Source organism: Plectropomus leopardus, chromosome 20, assembly GCF_008729295.1.
Source record: "Plectropomus leopardus isolate mb chromosome 20, YSFRI_Pleo_2.0, whole genome shotgun sequence".
Classification (NCBI taxonomy): Eukaryota; Metazoa; Chordata; class Actinopteri; order Perciformes; family Serranidae; genus Plectropomus; species Plectropomus leopardus.
The window spans coordinates 20,920,677-20,943,563 of record NC_056482.1 but is presented as its reverse complement, the minus strand read 5'-3'; the positions used below and the strand labels follow the sequence as shown (position 1 = coordinate 20,943,563).

Below are 22,887 nucleotides of genomic sequence, written 5' to 3'. Positions count from 1 at the left end.
TATTATGTAATTTGGAAAGCGCATAGCCGATTTTAGGTTAGACCTCTCACGATAAATACTTTTGTTGGCCAATATATTGTCCCAGAAATAAGTAAGATAAGCAGTCTTTTTGAGACCATTTTATTAATTGATATAATGGCATATTAGCATAATAATGCAAAGAGCAACTTTTAATTTGATCAGAAATTACAGAAAATGTGTTTTAGCATTTTCCCCCTATTGCTTCTGTAGAGGCATTGACAAAAAAGGAAGAAAAAAATTACCTAAAAAATGTTTGACCTTTTTCTTGATCATCCTGGTTTATAGAGCTCTATAAGTGACAAATTGTCAAAAAAATCCTATCATTGTGATATAACTCATGTAGTAGAGTAAAAGACTAATTCTGAATGTTTTTTTTTAAGTAAAAAATACAACAAAATAGTGAAATAGCAGAGCAAGCTACATAATTATTTTTGTGAAAAATAATATAAATATTAATCTTCTCCACAGAGATTTTATTTTATTGTAATGATAATTATTATTATTACACTTCCACAACTTTACCAGCATGTTTTAGCTTTCATTTTCTATATACATGCTGCTAACATGTTTAATCAATCACATCAATCATTTCCCACTTTGCCCATTAAAAAATTTGCAGTGTCCACAGTTGTTTCCTCATGCATCTTTTATCATGTAGAAAAAAGAAGAGGAGGAGTGTTCTGATACATAAGATTGTTCTCTGTGGTTAAAATAAATGGGAGATAAGTAGATCTTTGATTTACACTGATGGGATGTAATGGAATTCTGTTATTCATTTATTTACAAGCAGTTTAAATCATTGATATAACCACAGCTGTGAATGCATTTAGGTGTATTTGTGACTTAGAAATCAGTCATTTAGTGGTATTTTTTCACTTTAGGCATTCCATTACTGGTTACCTAATATATCAACAGCACAACACTGTACAACAAAAGTTCTCTACACTCAAATTGTCAGTAAAACATGTTAGATGTGGTTATAAAGTGACATGAGTGCTTTTGTTCTGAAGACTGATTGTGTGGTTGTTAAGTGATGGTGATGTGGTTGTAGAGTGTTTTTTTGTCTTTGTTTCAAGAGAGACCAAAACCAACCTCTGCCTCCCAGATGGAGTGGCTTCACTTATAATATACAATATATGTTTCCTCATCCCATCAGTGGTTGTGCTGAAGGACACATTTTCAGGGCCAAACTCTTAGTTTCTGTTTCTTTACTTTTTTTTTAGCTCAGGAAATGAAGAGGAAAGACAAGAATATATCTGCCTGGTTCAGGCCCAAGATGTCACACTGACACAGAACCATTTTCATTAAGTCATCATACTGGAGATTTAAGTCCCAGTGACTCATTGTTTTCAATCCAGTATGTGAATATCGTTTTTTTTTTGGTTTTTTTTACATCCCTTAAATTTTTTTTTTTCCCCTACTTCTCGTCTCCTCAGGTGCATTCATTGTCTGCTGGACCCCCGGCCTGGTCATCCTTCTCCTTGATGTCTTCTGCGCCAGCTGCAATGTCCTCACCTACGAAAAGTTCTTCCTGCTCCTCGCCGAGTTCAACTCAGCCATGAACCCCATCATCTACTCCTACCGTGACAAAGAGATGAGCGCCACCTTCAGGCAAATCCTGTGCTGTCAGCGGCAGGAGAACGTCAATGGCACGGCAGCGGAAGGATCAGACCGGTCAGCGTCGTCCATTAACCACACGGTGCTGAGCGGTGGTATGCACCACCACCACCACAACGAACACTCGGTGGTATAAAGCAGAGCCAGAGATTAATCCAACTGCTTGAAGGAGTAAATCAGTTTTTGGGACTGAAAGAAGGTAAACAGAAGCATGGGGAGGTCGAGAGAGACTGGGAACATGATTTGAACTGAAGACAGTTACGTGTTAAATTGGAGAATGAAGATTGATGGAGTACAGTTGATGACAAGCTGAGATCACGATGAAGAAAAGGATGGCAACAATGAAGAAAGACTTTATCGCTGTGTGGAGGAAGAACAAGGAGAAGAGTCTGATCTTCGAGGACTCTGATAGGCTGTTAGTATTTTTTGTTTAGTTGTTTATTATTTCTATTTGTTTTGTCATGGACAACGCTGATATGAACTATTTAAAAGTAATCTGTGAAATGAAGGTTATGCCAGTACTCCAGTCTTCTCTAACTCTTTATCCTGTTGTCTTTGGTTTCAGACAACTTCTCCTTGATTCTCATTCTTAGGAAAGGTCTCATAACATCATACATACATGTTACATGCAGACATAATGACATCGGAGTTTCTTTCCCATGTTTGATACATTTTTGTCCAAACCCAGATTTAAAATCCAAACCAACACATGCAGTTTTGTGTTCTTAACATATAACTAAATGGTAATACAAACCTTCCAGCAGCTTAAACTTTAAAATTACCTTGTGGAGACTCAATGTTGATTTTCTTAATAGAATCTAGATATCAGAAGTTTAAACTTTTTGAAGATATAAGCGTCAAAGTAAAAAATATACGAGACATCTTGCTGTTCTTCAGACTCATCATTCATCTTATGATGACAAGTGACCTTACAGCCTAAATACTTTGGGGATTCATTATTCTACTGACCCTCTTATCCTACTAAAATACATAAGTGAATCTAGTTTCTTCATTTCATCCAACGTAAATACATGCAGGGTCCAGGATGTGTTGTTTATTCCCTCTAAGGAATTAGAGACAAGTTGTTCCAGGGATATTACCAAAAACGGGAGGAGGATGTTTTGCGGTTTTCGAGCAGGCTCTGTGCCACAGTGTTATGTGGAGACAAGGTGAAGGTCATTTCTGGTGAGCGTTCGCAGACTTCAGATCATGTCATGAAATGTGCTGAGCTGTCTGCCTCTTGTGGTTTTATCAAATCTCTGTGTCCATGAGGCTGACTGAGGAAAAAGGGGTTGGGGGGAGTGAATGTGAAAGCATAATCAGTGTTAATGGGAATTTGTGAGAGGTAACAAGTTAGGCCATTCCGTCTTTTTAGCATCAACATGAAGATACAGTACAGTGGATGGTAATAAATGCCTGCTTTCATTGTTTAGAAACTCAGTCTTGCCACAAATGATACAGTAGCTGATTTACACAGTTTTGAGTGCAAACACTGACCTGCTAATTTCATGGCATTTCATCTAATAGTTAATAGCATTGCCATCCACAGAGCCACACTGGTATAAGGGCCAATAAAAATCTATTTTGTAATTGGTCAGTAGTGCGAAATCCTGTCAGAGTTCACTTAAGCAAAATCTTCACTCAGATTTACGTATCCTCCATGAGCAAATCCACTCATTCCAGTGTATTCCACTACTTTCATCCAAAATGCAACTTTAATTTGTGTCATAAGCCACATTTACAGCCAGTTTGGCTGTTAGCAGGCCATTACATGGCCATTAACAGTGATTATAAGCATCATAGATATGGGTTAGAAGTGGCCTGCCACACCTATAATTAGGTTCAGAAGGCTTTTATCAGGCTATGAAATGGCTGTTTACGTTTACTGTTTGGGGACAACCTCTTGTGGTTGTAATAATTATGACGAAAGCCAAGGAGGAAGTTATGTGACTTAGTGTGAAGAGCAAGAAAGTCCATGTTGTACAGAAGGGAGGGAACCTAAATGGAGTAAGTGAACACAGGATAGGACTTTCACCCATGAGAGCATGAGATTCTCATGAAAATCACTTATACATTACCACTCAGATAAGCCTGCTTGGCATTACAAACACATAGGAAAGTTTAAAAATATCTTTCCTTCTAACAAGAAATTGAATGTCATATACTTTCTTTTTTTTGCGCTTCCACAGTGTTATTGGTGATATGAAGTAATATGGAACCAAAATATATATTTTGTTTGTCTTTATGAGATGGTTGGATTCATAATAATGTCTTTGTGAACCAGTCTTAATTTACAAATGCTACAGAAAAAGAAACATAATCCAAATATTTTGCATATTTCTGCCTTCCTCTCTTGCTGTCCCTGCCGATGGTGTCTTACACAGAGGGACACATCTTGCGTTCAAAGGTTCCCAGTGAATTAAGTTGGCACATATTACAGATTGGACTTTGTATTTGTCTCGTGAAACCTGGTGACAGGCACAAAATGGGGTTCTGAGTATGTTGATGTTTACTGTAACAACGTTATGGAATGATTACCCCCAACATTAAGCATTTTTGGTAGTCTGTTCTTGTTTAGGGGGTACTGATAACAATGACGTATCACAGTTTACTATTACGGGGAGACACAGTTCTCAGTTTTGAGATTTTGGGCTATTTTGCTTCAATATATTTCATAATGGAAAGAGAAAGTTCATAGTACACATTTAGATGTTTATTTTAGTTCAGAAATCAACTGCGGAAGATTCATGGTGATATCTAGTAGTTAAAAATGTTATCCAATCAACCTGTGTTGTAATTTCGGTCGTAACTTTACAATACATTTTTATCAAATGGGATTTTTTCTTCGTTCTCAGAGCCAAAATTGTCCAATTTAGTAGCACTTGCAGACATGAAACTTTCCAGGTATATTTCTGTCTGTATTCTGAAGGTTTTCGCAGAGGGGTTTGTTCATATAGCTTATCATTTATAGCCTAACTGGAAGAACATTTAATTCCTAAAAACATGGCAAAATTGATTTTTTTTATGGCAGTATTTTCTGATTCATGGAGTGATAAAAATGATGAAAATTCCTAATGTGTCAACAAAATGTAACAGTAATTAGTTAAAAGTTTTACTCTTTATACCTGTAGTGTCTCCTGTTATGATGATAATATAAGGTCAAACAGAGTTGAGCCAATGCAGTGTTGAATAGACATATTTTCACAATTGCACTCAACACCTTCTGCCATTAACTTGACACTCAACTGAAAGTCAGCCTGGCGATGCTCTGACGTACATCGTTAAAAAGCACCAGCTGAACCTTTTGTCGTGACTTGAATCAAAACACATTTTGGCCAAAGTACACAGACAAAGCTCCAAACAGCTGACAGAAACGTGAGAATCACGGCCAAAAACACAGTCAAATGTTTTCCAGGAAGCAAGATGTTTGTCAGGGATTTAAGCTGCAGTGCTAAAATGAAGTCAGCTGGTATTTTTGCCTGTTGAAGTTGGCCAAAATGTTGCCGTTATGAGGCAACAAAGTTCTTTTATCCAGAGTTTGGATGTGTTTTTTTCAGTGTTCCCTAGCTGTTGGGAGTGGGGATAGGATTTCTACTTGTCGTAATTGTTTTTTGCCTTGTAATCTCTCGGTTGTGCCTTTACACTTCTTGAACAATTTAACTTAATTCCTGTAGTTTTGCCTTTGAGTTCGTCCACCTTTCCTTCTGTTAACTTCACAACAAACCTCACAAGAGTTGTGGCAGCATTAGTGCCACTCATTGTTTCATTGACCGAACTCTGTCTACCTACAGCTCTGGACCCAACCCTCTATATTTCACTGTAACCATTTCTCTAACAAAGTATTGATTCAGGTTATATAGCAAACCAACTAAACGTTCTGTCTTTGTATGTTTACCAGTGTGTCACTCTTTGTACACTATTGTAAGTATATGTGTACAGTATGTATGTATATAAAAATATATTATTCAAAGTTAATCACCAAAGGGAAAGTGTTTTGTAAATTTTAAGTGTGTTTTAATCTGTCCAAATGTACTGTAGGATTTTGTTTATTTTGTTTTTATGTCATGAGCTCTTTTGTATTGTGACCTTAATTAATGGATTTCCTGTAGACTCTATTACAGTCATTACTGTGTTTGTGACCCAGAACTAGATTATCTATGTGTGCAGTGCCTTCCTCCTTAAAGAGTAACTCAACACCAGGCTGAAAAGTCGTGTTTTACCGCCCTCTCTGGTTGAAAGTGTCCCTTGTTGCACCTGTAAACACACCCAACAGTGATGTCACAGTGCACTGGAGTACACTTGTACATCACTGCAGCAAAGCAAGATACTAAAACCGATAGAGCTCCACAAAAACAAGATCTTCAGCTGGTGTTTACCTACTCTTTAAGCTTGTGTGTTGCTAACACCGTTGTTTTGTAATTGCCTTAAAGTACAACAAGGATTTAATGGTAAGTGTCAGTGTTAGAGTGAAATTTAACTTTTGCAGAGTTTAATGCTTGATATTTTTTAACAATAAAGATACACAACACAGCCTCAAAAATTATCAAATGAGTACAAACTCATACATACAGATCATACATTATTATTTTTTTGTTTGTTTTAATGTAATGATAAAATTTTAAAACTAGCGTTCCGAATGAAAACATGTCATCAACATTTCAACTTTTGGGGTGGTCAGATTAAGAGACAGATTATCTCATGTGGAGACATTAATAAGATTTTTGGATTTTTTTTCAACAAGGAGACAAATTCATTCTTGGGGGACAACACAAACTGGCTAAATATGAAGCACGTCATCAAAACACCTTCAAACCCCAGTAGACTGGACATGCATCAGTACGTATCACAATCTGTCACTGTCCTTTTTGTCATTTTTAACACTCTTAAGCTGTCCAGAAAAACAACAGTTTTATTATATGTATCCCCAAAGTAATACAGCCATTGTACCCAGACTGCTACTTAATTATGTGAGCAACCCAATGTCAGGAAAAATGTTGGCATTGTACATTTCGGCAATCCACAGAAACGTTAAATTTGTTATTAGGTAGGTTGAAATAAACTGTGTTAAGGCACAAAAACAAAACAAAAAATACACTGGGTTATAGTAAGGAAAGTTAGTATCGTTAAAAATACCTGGTTTTGGGAGCACAAAACCCAACTAGAAAAGCAGCAGTGACAAATTTTTGGGTCAAAAACAGTAGGCTGTAGCTTGGCAAGCTTCTCTCACCAAAGTGACACGCCATGCATTGCCTCAATTCAAAAACAGCAGTATAATATATATCAAACATGCAAATGTAACATATTTGTAGTTTGCAGAAATATACAATGTCATTGCTTTCTTCTGGTGACTGTGCTGATCCAGTGGGTTCATCCAATATTTGCTATGGGTATCAGTTGATGTTACATAATGCAGCCAGTGTGTTTTTCACATAAGAAATGTCATTTTTATACCAAAAACTGTTCATTCCAAAGTGTACACGTAGAATGATAAAATGTACATTATTAGGAGCGATGACTGATCTTCCAAACTCTGGGGTCTGAAACATTTTGTTCTTTAAAGTAAAACGTTGCTTTAAAATGTTTGGGATTTTTTTTTTTTTTTTTTTTTTTTTTTTTTTGCCAAGCCTCAAATTTAACAAACCATGTACCAGCTCTTTGTAGAAAGTAATTGTGACGCAGACGTAAATGTGATTTCCATACTAACTGTACGGGCCGATATCAATGAATGTCCACCCAGGGTCATAGTGTTGATATCCCAGCAACAATAAAAACATGAGAAAAGTCTGAATTGTTGTGTTTCCTTTTAAATGTGAGAATAGGCTTTCTGAAATAAATAATGCGAAAAAGTTTGAAAATACCCCACAAAATTTAAACTTATTTAACTAAGAAGAAGAAAGTGTTACCTTTTTTTTTTCTTTTTTTAAAGTTATACTTTATCTTGCATGTTTGGCCTTCTTTTATCACACAGTGTTTATATTTCTATGACATCCAAAAAGCCAAAAAGAGGCAAACAGGGGAAGACACCAGGTCACCGACAGACACAGACTGATGTTTACCATATGCAGGCTTTCTTTGCTAGACCTAATAATTTATAGACCTTGAGTGCATTTACACATTTTAGACAGCCTTGAGCGTTAGCAAAGTCTGTGTGTATTCTCAGTTTCATTTTGCGTGATTTTGTTTGTTAGAGGTAAGACAGTGCTCAGGGAATTAGTTCCCAGCAACTACATGTCTCAGTTGAGGCGCTGTATTTAGACTTGGCTTGCATATCACAGTTACAGAGAACATTAGTTAACATAGAGTTTTTATTTATTTATTTATTTTTTTAATTTTTTTTTTTTTAATCAGTGACATGACACATAATTTCATGAAAATCACCTGACAACATTCTGGAGTGAAACAGAAATAGTTTTTCATTTTTATTGGAGTTTTGGAGACAAGAATGGAGAATTAGGGTTGGAGCTAGCACAGACAGTAAACAACAAGGGTGCGTTATGATCAAGTGAGAAACTCAATGCCGTTTCCCCAGCTGTATCCAAAACAGTTTAAAACTGCACTACTGTAAATATTTATCAAAACAAAAAGCTAAATACTGTCTTTTAAACATAATGAAGCATGTAGCATCAAACATTTCCAGATACTCCTCCTCAGGAGTCGATGAAGACAAGACCAGAGCTCAAAAGGAGAGTAAATATTGGAAAATGTATAAATTTAAAAGCTTTTATAGCCAAGTGTTGAATCAAAAAAGAGAAATTTGCCTACTTTATTTTATCTTTATATAATGAATAGATGACCAAAGATGCCAAATGTAGATGAATATATAATGTTTTGGTGCTTTTGCTAATTTCCCTTTGCTTCAAAAGAAAACCAAATAAAGAAGAACTGACATATGACTCAATTCTGAAAACTGAATTTTCAAAAATAATGACTTGTCATTGCAGAATGTGAACCGGGTCCTGAAGCAGACACTACATGCAGCACTGCACCATACAAGTGTGGTATGTGTTTGTTTTATGATACTGTAAGAGCGGCCAGGGCCATTATGTGTCGTGAGTGACATGAATTAAGCACCAGTCCTAGCAACAGCAGCCAAATGTTTTCATAGGGAAGAATGTTCCGTGTGTGTGTGTGTGTGTGTGTATGTGTGTGTATGTGTGTGATACACACGCTCTGCTATGTTTATTGTTCCACAACTTTAGAGTGCTGGCCTCCAGCTGACTGATATATGTCTCCGTACTTCCCGTTGCTCCATGAATTGGCCAATCGGAGCCGGTGCTGCGGCCACACAGGGCGTTCCTCTGTGCTGTCGCTGATTGAGGGGGATGCCACATCTTCGTCACAGTGTCAATACAGACACTTTCCGTGGTTCCCAGCCTCATTTGCTGACTGACAGATACTTCCCCTCGGTCAGCTATCCTACTGCGTGTGTGGCAGAAAGGTAAAAGCTAATGATCCGAATGGACAGAATTAACGTTCTTGTTACCAGAAATATTTATGATGCATGGAAAAGTCAACAAGACTGAACTGATAACAAGGCATCCAGAAATAGCAGCAATTCTGATGAAACATTCAGAAAATTTCAGGGAATCACATCCAGCTTTCTTTGAAGCACTGTCAAATTTCTGCACTGCAGAGATGTGCTGAACCAAAGGAGATTACCATGACAAAACAGGAAGTGATTCTTCAAGGCAGTATAAATCTCAAACACTGAGAGCTGCTATTGCAAGTTGGCAGGAAGGTTAACAAGTACGTTCAGATAAACCTCTTGTTTGGAGAAGGGACTTTTGGCTTATTCACTGTGAATGAGTGTTCCTTTCCAGTATCTGCAGCTGGCTTTGCGTAACATTAAAAAAAAAAAAAAAAAAAAAAAAGCTGTTGAAGAGATGGAGAATGAATGGCAACTGACCAGAAATGACTACAGATAAGAGCAAAAACACTGGTGATGGGGGGTGAGGAAAGACAGGGCAGAGGAAAATGGAAGAAAAATAGAACAAGGAAAGACGGGTGAACTGAGTGAAGACAAGATTTAAGTGACAACAAAAAGTTCTTCAGTCCTTCGTTGTGTGCTATCTGAAGGAAAATAAAGTAGTAAATATGGCACAGACAGAGAAATCAGGAGGAGAAAAGTGAGGAGTGGGAAGAAAGTACGAAGCGGAAGTGAGACAGTCTAATCCACAGTTTAGATCAAGCAGAGGAGGGATGACCGGTCAAAGGCCGGACTCCATGCTGCCTACTTTAAACAGTTTACACAGGGCATCACACACACACACACACACACACACACACACACACACATAGACGACACTCACAAGTTGACTTCCTCCATAAAACTTGCATACACACTCTAGGAAACAAACACAGACACATATAACAGACATACAGTGATCTCACCAATGCACGCAGAAATTTGATTGTAAAAATGACTCATAAAACCATATGGCAAGCCTGTTTTTCTGCTTCACTTCCCTTCTCTGGTCCCTCTTGTGGTGATTAATAACACTGCAGCATGCACATGGTGAAGTACTTTATTTCTGTGGGTGGAGTGGGGGGCTGTTATGGACCATGTGTTAGAGGAGGCTTGTGATGAAATAAACAGAGAGCAAGAGGCAAGTTTAGGGTCAGAGAGACAGAAACATACAACTTTTCTTGCCCTTTGTGTCTTTGTAATCTCAACATTTTCCATTTAGAAATAAATGTTACATTTATACAGTCAGTTCTCTGTTATGCTTACTGATTCTTCATGCCTGTGTCTATTCACACCTCAGTTCCACTGTTTGTTAAATAACTGTCCATCATATAATACTGAGGAAGTTTTAGGGCATGTGCCTTTTGCTGTGGGTATGTCTGTGGATGTGGGTTTATTTTACTGCTGTTCCACACTCTTACCATGAAGCCACATGGACGCAGCAGCTTAGTTGGGGCCACTGCCTCCCACTTATTTTCAATGAGGTGCAGTGAGTCACTTTTGCTGAGCATAAGAGGACTGACATAGGTTCAGTTAAAGCAGGACCTGAGGATGGTGGTGTTGGTCAGACTGTCCATTCATCTGTCCAGCACACTGCCTTAGAGAAATTAAGAAATATAAAATGATTAAATATGCTCTTCTTGTCAGTGACTGTGTTAAGTAGCACTGTGACCAAATCTAAATCACATAATCTAAATGCAGATGATGTGATTTTCCTGCTTTCCAAAACATCTATTATCAGCACAGGGGATTTATGCATGCATTTGTGAAAAATAAGCTCATATTGTCCAGATCTCAAATACAAACGGGTTTAAATATTCCATTTATTTGCAAGCAATAAAAAGAAATATACTTTACAAACCTACATCATAACCTCCGCCAGGTAGGTTATGTTTTTGGTTAGGTTTATTTGTTTGTCAACAGGATTTAGGAAAAAATAAACCTACTTGCCAGATTTCCATTATACTTTGTGAGAGGTGCAGCATGGGCCAAGGAAGAAGATTACATTTTGAAGTGGATCAGAATCACTGGGGAAAATACACTTTTTTTTTTTTTTTCGCTTTTGTCAACACAGAAATGGGGCTTTTGTCCTTGGCAGAGGCGTTGCAGTTATGTTACAAAATAACAAAAGCATAACATCACACCACATTTAAAAATAACTAAAACATGAGATTTATCTGAAAGGCATTTTCAGTTGACAAGATAAACATTTTCTGTCTTTTGGTATAAATCTCCTAAATAAATAAAACAAAAAGAAAACAAAAAAACCTACTTTGAGTAATCCACATGACAAAGAAGACTGATGACACAAGAGATGATCATGATGAAAACTGAAATTGTGTAATACTGTGACTTTATTCAATTTAACACAGATAAAATTAGGCCAGAGATTAAAGTTAGATCTGTAAGAGAGAGTTTCTAATTCTGTGAGAACCAATTAAAGATTTACTCTTTCAGAATGAAGACATTTTGCCCATTATTCACTTACAAAAGAGCCTATTTTAAGGCACAGGAATGAATGTTGTTAATGAGTTTCTGCAAAATTATAATTAAGCAAATGTATGAGTCTGTGTTTCAGTGAGACTTATGGTGTGCTTATGGCACATGTTGGACTCATCAGTAAAAGTCAAACCAGTTTTACCAATTCTATATTAATTTACTCGTCATGTCAAAGTCAGCGTGTCAAACACCATTACAAAGTAAAATTAAAAAAAAAAAAAAGACAAAGATCAACAACATAATGAAAAAGAAACAGAAAATTAAAATGAGAATGCCCAAAAATGGAATAGCAACTTGTTTATAAATACAATCAACAGCACTGGTTTAAAGTGATTGCGTGCCACTGTGGAATTTGCTAGAGGCAACAATAACAAGAAAGGTGTTTTAAATGAAGTTTTATGAAGTGTTAACTGTCCCATTCTCTGTCTTAGCATAATGTCTTAAAGTCAGGCCACTTGCAACAGCTTGACAACTCAAAATAAAGAAGAGGAAAAAAATGCAACAATTTCACATGCCTTGGATGGAGTATAACAGGTATATATGTGTGGCTTCAAGTCTTCGAAGGTTAAGGCTCGGTATCAGGGGTCAGGCTTAGAGTCTGTCCATACGTGCATTTCATATTTTTCATTCAGAAAGCAAATCTGTGCTGATATGTGCTGGTCAAAAGTCAAAGTGACTGCAGAGTCTTGTCCGAAAACACTACAACATTCCTTAAAGGGACAGTTCACCGCCATTATCAAAAATACATATGTTCTCTCTAAACTCTGGTGCTATTTATCAGTCTAGGTTGTTTTGGTGTGTTGGTGAGTGTTGGTGATATCAGCCATAGAAATCTGTCTTCTCTCAAATGGAACTAGATAGCAAGCCACTTGCGGTGCTCAAAGCACAAAATTAAGAGTAATTCATCAAAATGTGTACATGTCCCACATAATGATGAGCCAGTAATCCGTACATAACCTATGTATCCTCGGCTGAAATCATGTGACCAATGTGCTAAAGGACGTAAAGAAAGGAGCATCCTGAGCAGTCCAGCTAGGGAGCATGTTGGGGTGGTGGATGGGTCACAAAACACAGGACTTTCCATTGGGACTTTCTCCAGAAGATCAGTGTTAAGAACTGTGTGAACTTTGAGTTGTTTTAACGTATGTCTTCGCCATGTTTCGTTTCTTAAATTGACTTGCCTAAATCTAACCTCCATTAAGTCAGGTTAATTATGTAGCTTTACCTAAAGAATGAAATGCCATTTATGGGGTGCTAATTTACAGGCTGTAATGCAAACTTTTGTTTGTGCATTTCTGTAGGATGTCATACAAACTGAGAAACTTAACAGCAATATCACTTTTCTCTCTCTCTCTTTCTCACAACCTGCACACACAGCAGTTTCATGTGGGGACCACTTTCTTTCTACTGAATTACACCCTGTTGATGGGTGTAGTTTGGTTGAAAGAACTTTCTTTTCTTCTTTATTTTGGGGCAAACTGTCCCTTTAAACAAAATTCCTGAACTGAAGAAGTAAGCAATGTGCACATTACTAAAATATGGCATAAAGTAATGGGTGTTGGGACAAACCAAAAGTTCCCAGGTTAGCAGTCGACCTCAGTGTCAGCATTACTGCTCAGTGCGCTCTGATGCATTCGCTCCAGTATCCGATGTATACTACTGAAGCTGGGCCTGTCTGATGGAGGTGTGCTCCAACAAAGCCTCATCAGATTATATAGCTCCAGCGGACAGTTCTCAGGGCAGGAGAGGATGTGACCGTCCCTCACATAGTAAATCACCTCCTCGTGACCCATACCGTAGTACGGCTGCATCCCGTTGGAGAAAATCTCCCATAACACCACACCATATGCCCACACGTCCGATTCAGTGGTGTAGCGGTTGTAGAAAATAGACTCTGGGGGCATCCAACGAATGGGAATGGCATCGTTCTCGTTGGCTTTGTAGTAATCGGCTGAGTAGATGTTTCTGGAGAGGCCAAAATCTGCGATCTTCACTACCATTTCCTCCCCAACCAAGCAATTCCGGGTTGCGAGATCACGGTGGACGAACTTGCGCTCTGACAAGTAGGCCATCCCTGCAGCGATCTGCTTGGAGATTGACAGCTGCTCAGCACAGGAGAGAAGTCCCGCCTCCAGCTCGGAGGAAAAACTGCGACCAGACAAGCTGGCACGGCTGAGGGTGCGCACTGATTGGTTTGGAGATCGGCGACGCAGGAACTCATTGAGGTCGCCATGGGCCATGTACTCAAACATCAGACACATGGGTTTACCCACCGCACACACACCTAGGGAAGAAACAGACAATATTTTTTTCATGATCAGTGACATACAGATTTATTGAGTAAGCTTTTCCATGTTCCTGCCACAGAGGTTTGAGAGTACAAACACAAATGCTCCAACACATCCATGACCCCACTAAACCATACGGAATCAAGTTTGATTTTTCCTCTACAGAAGTAATACAAATGTCCTGAAATCCTAGAAATATCCTAAAATCCCAGAAATGTCCTTAAATCCTCAAAACGTCAATCCAAGAAATGTTCTAAAATCTGAGAAATGTCCTAAGACCCTAGAAACATCCTAAAATCCGTGAAATGTCCTATGAAATCCCAAAAATTTCCCTAAAAGCCCAAAAATGTCCTAAAATCCTATAAGTTTCCTTTAAACCAATAAATATCCTTAAATCCTAGAAACATCTTTAAATCCGACAAATGTCCTAGATATATCCTAGAAATGTACTAAAATCTGAGAAACATCCCAAAATCCTAGAGACAGCCTTAAATGTGAGAAATGTCCTTAAATCTGAGAAATATCCTAATATCCTAGAAACAACCTAAAATCCTAGAAACATGTATGGGGCTGCAGCTGTGACTGCACCCTGGATCTTGTCATTTTGCAAAAGTGTCCCCCAAGCAAAGCAAGTTAAGTATCCCTGCTCTGCAGTTTCATACAATGAGTTCATTCACTGTAAAAGGTAAATAAATATTCAGTCTAGACATAAACACAGACGAAACCATCTGTGATGTGTGAACGCTCACAAATACACTCTCACCCATAGTGGACTTACAGTCTGACATTAGTAGTCCTGTCATGTAAACATAGTGTGCTTCTAAATTAACCCTGTGTTCTTCTGAGCCTGTCTGTGCTGTGAGGAAACACGGGCAATTTAAAGGAAATTTCTAAAATCGGTAGTGGTGTGATTGTGGCTGCATTTGTTGTGAATCTGATCAAGATATGTGTATTTGGGAGTGAGGGCTTCCACAACTGAAGTTGTTTGCTTTTTTGATGTGGAAAGATGTGTTTTGATATATTAAAGTATCATTTCATATTAGGCTATATAAGCTAATCACTTTCCATGTGCTACATTCAGACACATTTCACAAGTATTTAAACCTTTGAATCCTCAAGCAAACTGAAGTGATTTATTTCTCAAACATGGGAAAAAAACACAATGAACAACTTGGTAAAAAATGTTCCACAAATTTCAAGAAATTATTACACTTAGAAAAAAAGAAAAAGAAATATCCAGGCAGCTATAATTTTAATTACATTAATTATATTTTTACTTTTTAAACAACAGCTTTTTCTTCAGGTCATTGCTTTATTGTCCTTATTTTTATTTTGCTAATTTTCAGTTAATTTACTTTTACACATGTCTTGCTAATTTTAGGGTCATTTCTTCTTAAGTTGCTCATAGCCTTATTACCATGTTTTTAAGAGAAATCAAGTCAATTTGCACAGGGGTCGAAAGGGGTGTCAAAGCACACTGGAGAATACTCTAGCATGGGCAGAGGTTTGCGCTCTCCAAAAATTAATTCTACGTCATCTACAACTTATCTACTTTGCCTTTATAAAGGAGTGGCTGTATGCATGTTTATTTGTGCATTCCTGTAAATGTTTTTTGCACCGCTTAGAGGAATTAGAGCAGTTAAGACTGTGCAGAGCCTTACCAGCCCTGCAGAAGTTGTAGCTGTGCCATTCATGTGACCTGCCAGTCACAACACTGACCTCAAATTTTAATGTACTTTATGGCACTGCTTTAAAATCATAACAAATCACCAGGACTTCCAACAAGAAAAGACATACCACCCTGGAGTCAGACAGTAGTTTAAGTTTCTCTTTCTGCGGCCAATTCTAGTTTGAGGCCTTGCAGATCATGTCAATGTTCTTTCCAGTGTATGATGAAAACATTTTATGTGGTTTAGTGCACTGAGTCATATTGGCCACAATCATAATTTTGATTTAGAGCACTTCACTGCTTCTGTTTCTGTGTGAAACATGAATTGGAATCTCATTGACCCGCCAGTAGCCGAGTCGTTTCAAACTCTTTCAAACCCACAGAACAAAACAAAGTTCACCGAAATATCAAACATGTCAGGCTGAATTTTAGGCAGATGTATAGTATAATGTGGAGAATTTCCATTTGATGGGATTGTGCAGCCATTAAATCCATTGAGTCTTCACTGTGTAAATATCTTGAAGCTTTGAGAAAAGGCTTCAATAAGCTGAGACACAATATATATGATACAATCAGACAAATTTTTAGAGTGAACTTTGGTATTTTTCAACCTGAATCCTATTTTCTCATGATTTAGTGTCTAAATTTTCACATCTACCTGGATAAATTAAGGGTTTATTTCAACCAAACTAGAGTTGGAGCTTGTTGGAACAGTAGAAAGATGAACCAAGACAGTTTTTGGGAGTTCTATTTTGTTCTGTGTTTTATGTTGATAACATTACTGTATATTTAAATGGAGTTTGGTGGGTATGGCGAAGATGATTTTGAGGCTGTTCCTAGATTAAAAAAAAAAAAAAGGATTTTACAATTTAACCTGAAGGTTGATCTAAGAGTCCTTTTCACAATAATGCTAGACACTTCTAATAAAATGAGCCCGTCAGTGGCAAAAACAAGCACTTAAATGTAAACTGATTTCCCTTAAACATTACGTTGCAGCCTGCTTTGCCGTAGCCAACTGCAATACTCTCACTAAATACTGAATCAATTTAAAAATCATTGTCTCCATTAGTCACTTAGATGCAAAAACATGTAAAAAAAGGGTCCAGGTTTAAATATAACAAAGGTACCCTTTGAATCATCCGACAGTGTTAAGGTTAAATCAGGGTGGCATATTGTCGTACTATAGAAGTATGAACTAAACAAGCATGAACACACACAAGGATGCATATCCACATAGTTGGGCAACACAAGAATGGCCACAACAACATGCTTACAAGGAACTCTTGGCAGGGAAAGGAGGCTTAGAGGTCATGCTCAGTTAGTTGATGTCCTGTGGGTCACAGAGAGGGACAGCTCCCCAGACAGCTCTGATTACTGCTCCCTTGGGTTTGTTTGTGTGTGTGTGTGTGTGTGTGTGTGTGTGTGTGTGTGTGTGTGTGTGTCTGTGGTGTCCACAATTCAACAGTAGCAGCCTCAACTGAAGGTCAGTAGCTGGATCAAAATGTTTCACTCCATTGCTAAATATACAGAGTAGAGAGGCCCCATCCTGCACATGTGACACAATAATGACATGCACACATATGGCATCTCTAATTTTGACACATGCATGTTATGGATTTGTGCACATATTTTTACTCATGATTTGCATCATATTATTAGTCCAGTGGGTACTTAGAGGTTAACAAAATAATTCAATCATCTCTAGTTTCATGTGCACTAGAGACGTTAGCATTAGTGTGTCACTCAGAAGATTCACTCAAACAGAAAACACATGATACTGTCGTTTGATGGACTAATGGAAAAAAAAAGAAAAATCTGCAGTGGTGAATGTTGATTCACAAATATTTCACAACCACCAAAGCCATAAAATGGACCAAAGTAAACAAACTTCCTTCAGCGCAGCCAGTGGCCCTGTTTACTCACTGACAGTGCCAAATAGAGTATGTTGTATCTCCGAATGTCTTCCAGGAAGTATATTTGGATGTGAGCAATTTGTATTAGATTAGATAGGCTGCATTAGTGGAGATAAACTTTAATAGAAGACATTTATTTTACTTGAGCCAACAAAGGCCCATTGGTTGTCAAGCAGCACTTGTTTGCTGCCAAAGAGTCCTATCTGTATCTCTTGTGGTTTCACAGCACTGCGGTGAAATAGATTGTGAAGGGATAAAACGTCATTCAAGAGAAAGTGAGTGCAAACTGGGGTCTGACTTTACAAAGAAAAAAACCCTGAAATTTCAAAGATTACTAAGAGGGCAGCTTTATTTTTCACATGATTAGTTCAGTTTCTCACAAGCAGCTTTTGGTTAATTCTGTATAAACCACTGACAAGAAAACTGGCAAATTTTTGATAATTTTTAGTTAAGCAGGGCATTTATGTAAGTTATTTACCTGGTTTTGATTGAGCATAAAGTGCACCTCATGAAAAACAAAGGGCAGCAGCACAGGTGACACAGATGAGGGCATGATTACTGACTGCTGCAATTATCAAATAGGATGCCTTGCACATGTTGACTGAGGAGGTATAAAACTGCCTCTGAAGCATTACTCCTGTTTGGTCCCTGATGAAGGGGTGAACCACAACATGAGCTGGGCTTTGATTCACACAAAAAATGCAGTTTGAGAAGATTATAGAAAGAGCAACTCTTTCAGAGCCACATTTTTTCCACTGAAATGAACCAAGTGACATAGTTGACCAAGCTTCACAAATTGCCCTCCGCTCATTGCTCTCTTTTTGTGTTTCTGTATCTGTTTTTGCACTCTCAATAAGCCAACACACTGTTTCAGCTTCTGCACAAAGTCAAATCCAGCTGTGAGTGCAGCTTTTTTGGGAAATCTGGTTTCTGCCTTCACACACTCCGACACAAACGTATAAACACTAACCTAAGAGTCGCACAATGTTTGGATGGTCAAACTGAGCCATTAGCGCTGCCTCTCTCTGGAAGTCATTCTGCATGTCAGCAGAGGCCTCCTCCTTCAGCATCTTCACAGCCACCATTGTGAAAGACTCCATTGGCAGCAGGCCAGGTGCTCTGCAACAAACACATGCACAAATATATTCAAGCACAGACAATGAGCACGTGCAAGCTGAGAAAATAAGAGGAGATAATTTAAGGATTTCAGCTTCTTGTACTATGAGACTGCTCCTTCAGTAGCCTTTTGCAAGTGCACAGAAACATTCCAAAATACATAAAATCAACAATCCTGTAAATTTTATTGCTGTGGGTTTTGTCAGCAATGTGTTTACCAGAATTCTGCAACCATATGTTTTGAATGCATCTTTTAAGTCTTTTAACACAGCCTGGCAAAGCAGCGCAACTTTATTAGAGCATTGCTCTGTAAATGTCAGTCACTGGGAGGAAACACACATACATACACACACTTCCTGTGTTGGCTATTCAGAGGGGCAAACTAAAGTCAACATGTTTTTTTCTCAGTGCAGATTTATATATAGTTTGTACACGCACATATGGAAACACTCACTCACTAACAAACAGATACATTCACATACACACTGGGAAAGACTGAAGCCCATCTGTCAGGAAAGATAATGACTCCTCCTGTGCCTGTGTGTGTGAGTGTGTGTGTGTGTGTGTGTGTGTTCATGTAAGCATGAACATACATGACCAAATGCATTTGTTGCCTGTGCTTTAATGTGATCAGTACTTTTAAGTGCATTTGTGTACAGGATATAGTGTGTATTTGTTTACATTGTCACTAGTCATGCACGCAAGTATGAGTGTGTATGTGTGTTCGTGCTCTTTTACTGCTGTCTTTTTAGGGACACATTTGACACTCTGTGTCAGGATGTGGTCAAAAAAGTGAAGACAATTTGGTCAGCCCTCATTTCCTACAGGGGTTGTCAAAGAGCCAAGAAGACAGTTTAGGGTTCAGGTTAAATTAGGCTGGTGGGTTAAGATACAGCTGTAATAGTTAAGCTTTAAGATGCTGACTATGAAATACATTACACCAGTGCCCTCAAATATACAATCATACAAATGTGTGTGTATGAACGTGTGTATTAGGTTCTCAGCGGTGTCCATATACTGCACCATTCCAGTTTTCATTAAGGGATTACCTGCTTGCCTGGAGGACATCTCCCAGATCTGCAAGTGCTACTGTAAAAATGGCATCAACTACTAGATTACTGTGCTAGCATTGCTATCATATATATCTAATGTGCCTCACATATCAGCATTAAAGCTCTATGTGTTTTTTTTTGTGCTACATCATGGACAGAGGGTCCAATGGACAATGCGCAAGTATGTGCTGTCTGCTACTATATTGCACTTTTGCAACAGTCTGGTATCCTAAACAAAAAAAGCTCTAAAACAATAAAAGTCCAAACCTTTTTATTCTCGGCACGACTATTTCTGACACATTTCACGTGAAAAACTAAATGCATCACTATCAATGTCTCTTAAAAAAGACTGAAAATATGGACCAATATACTTATAAGGTGATGGGCTAAATCAAACAAGCACATTTTTTTTAACAACTCCTTTTAGTGTCCAGTATGTACCGGTTAGACTGTCAGAATTATGAGTACTCATGAATCCATAACTTTTCCCACTTGCCCACTCTGTCTCTCACACTGTTATTGTTGGGTACCGCTCACACTACCTGCTACAGTGAGTGCACAAGAAGAAACCAGTCAAGTCATCTGATAGCCAAGGCTAATAGTGCATTCATACGCCACTAAAATAGTCATTCTTCCAACTCAGGCGTGTTCATGAGCTTTAACTTGTACTGTTGAAACAACATGGATGCTATAAATAATTTGTTTGTTGCTGTATTTGTTGCTTAGAGCATTTAAACATCACGCTCATAATGAAGAGCAAAGGAAACGGAACAGATGTGCCATAAAATATGATAAGCAAATCATTTTCAGATTATATCAATGCCATAAATGTAGCAAAAGGCTGAGTCATCTGCTACTTGTCCCTCAAAGAACAGCTGATCATTGGTCAGTGACATTTCTCAAGTTTACATAGTATACCTATATACAAGTAGGATGCAGAATCAATGCATTAAATAATGTGAACATGATGACTGGTAATGCATTAAGGATGAGCTGTCAAACGTGCATGCACTATAACAGTGTCACAGCAAAAATGACACCATATTTGCCTAAAGTATCAATTTGGACAATTCGATTCATTTATAAGAATCACCTGGAAGTAACCTGGATACTGTGACAAGATCGGTCTGTCCACCACTATCCCCAAATCTATATTATATTTCAGCCCAACCACCCTCTCTATGATGTTCTACAAGGTTAAACAAAACTTTAATCTCTATATTTAATCACTAGCTGCCCTGAATATATTGCCTTTAATTGACTGAATCATTAGATTTTGAATATCTTTAGTCAATGCTGCACCGGTCAGTTATTATATTTTAGTTTCCTGCTAAGTCACAACTTGAATATATGACCAATATCTGCCTAAAGAACAAAACTACAAACCCCTTATAGTCGCCTTAAGCCTAAAATATAGATTTGTATATGTTCACATGTTTTAATAGATTAATGACATTTCAAAAATGCAATGATTTTATGACCCAGGTCTGGTATTTAGTCTGATCATGGGGATTAGTTTGCGACATTTGTGTCTTGCTGTGAGCAAGCGTCAGTGTGGAGTGAAAGTGACACCTGTAGCAGCTCGGCTTGTGACTCTGTGAATGACGCAGCAGTTCTCAGAATGACCAGTGGCCTTGTTTAGTCACTCTATCCCCCCTCTCTCACTCCTAAACCTGTCTCACCCCTTTCTCTTCCTCTGCCTGAGAAATATCCACCTCAGCATGTTAGCCCGTGGCAGCGATTATGATGATGACATGGCAATACTAAATATTAGTCTGAGTAATGTAATATTGCAAATAAAAATCCCTCTTTGATTGACCCATATGGGGGTGGAAAGCTGTTCAACCTCTTTTCCAGTCTTTCTTGGTCTCTCATGGTATTAATCAATTGAATATACGTATAAAATTTCCCCTTTTCCCTCTGCTGCATCTCACCCTCTCACCTGGCTTGGAAAACTCGTCCAAAGGCTCCTTCTCCAATATCTCTAACATATTGGATGTTATTTCGGGGATACTCGAGGGCCAGCAGCTTTGAGTTCAGCAGCAGGGGAACCCGCTGGTACATGGGGTTTGGGTGGAGTCGGTCCAGCAGGAGCTCTGATGGAAGAGCACTCAGTGTTGGTGTCTCCATTGCTCTGCAGGAAGAAAAGATGAGTGAGAAATCAAAAGAAGGCCACAACCCAGATTAATAAAAAACTGCGTATTTTGTCTTTATCGTACCTCTTCCGATTTCTCCACTGCTTCCTCCGTCTACGGCAGGCGAGGATGCTGATGGTAAGGAAGACTGTGGCTGCAAGTGCAGTCAGGATGATGACAATGACGGACATGGAGTAAGCTGGAGATGATATTGTGGTCGCTGGAGGGAGACGTGAAGTTTGACGAGGCCCTGGTATCTCTGTATTTATCACTGACAAACAGAAACAGTTAAAATGAAGGCATAATCCCAAAACCTTATCTAAAATTTAAGTTGCATGCTAGATCCTAACTGGTAAAAGGGCATCCTATATTGTCTCTTTGCCAAGTGGATTTTATGATGTGAAATTGAAAACTGGAATAGAAAATAGCTGCGCAAAAGGAAGTACCTGATGCTACGCTCTCCTGACAGTGTGGCACAGCGCAGTACTCCCATCGTATGTTGGGATTTGAGGTGTAACACCAGGGCTTGTCGCTGATTCCTCCCGGGTTCCTACAGTAGTTTTCTGAGTTCCTTAACTCTGGAATCACATCCACTGACAGTCGGTGCTGATGGGGAACCTACAGGTGAGAGAAACATGGAGAAAGTCATCAAGGAAGAAGAGCTTTGTTGACGTTTTCAAAAAGCAATAAGCAGTATAGAACTAAGTATAAGAGGAATTGGGAAACAAGGAGCCCTTTACTTCATGCTCAGTCAGAAATTTACAGTTTCTTTCTGCTCCCTGTGGTTGTAAGGGGAGTAAATCAGAGATCCAGCCTGCTTGTTCAGAGGCGTTTCTGGGTAAAGCATTATCTGTTGTGTTCTACTACTGACCCTTTGCTCTGGAGAGGACATAAAGGAAACAGACTTGTCTTGAGGGATCAGTAAAATATGATCAATAAATGTCTTGCTGTATTTGTTTTCCTCAAGTATTCAAGAGCTTTTCCAAGCAGATTTTCAATGGAGAAAGTTTTTAGCCAAAGAAATACAACAAGATTAGAATGGACATTTTCATTCAAATCAGTGTAGCAGGATGGTCAGGGCAGCAGCCATTTTCTTTGGATCATTGCCATTG

At 38.4% G+C, this 22,887-nt stretch overlaps 2 protein-coding genes across 2 annotated transcripts in view; one reads left to right on the top strand and one right to left on the bottom strand.

Annotated features, from left to right (window-relative positions):
• Window positions 1-7,422, top strand: part of lpar1 (lysophosphatidic acid receptor 1) — a 37,844-nt gene extending 30,422 nt beyond the window's left edge. The window contains exon 3 of the mRNA XM_042508961.1: window positions 1,458-7,422. Within this exon, the coding sequence (XP_042364895.1) occupies window positions 1,458-1,774 (317 nt within the window). The 3' untranslated portion in view covers window positions 1,775-7,422. The remainder of the gene's footprint in view (window positions 1-1,457) is intronic.
• Window positions 7,423-12,345: 4,923 nt separating this feature from the next.
• The window catches only part of musk (muscle, skeletal, receptor tyrosine kinase), a 30,655-nt gene continuing 20,113 nt past the window's right edge, over window positions 12,346-22,887 (bottom strand). The window contains exons 13-17 of the mRNA XM_042509459.1: window positions 22,222-22,393; window positions 21,860-22,046; window positions 21,583-21,774; window positions 18,443-18,591; window positions 12,346-13,886 (exon numbers count right to left, since the gene is read on the bottom strand). Of these exons, the coding sequence (XP_042365393.1) occupies window positions 13,186-13,886; window positions 18,443-18,591; window positions 21,583-21,774; window positions 21,860-22,046; window positions 22,222-22,393 (1,401 nt within the window). The 3' untranslated portion in view covers window positions 12,346-13,185. The remainder of the gene's footprint in view (window positions 13,887-18,442; window positions 18,592-21,582; window positions 21,775-21,859; window positions 22,047-22,221; window positions 22,394-22,887) is intronic.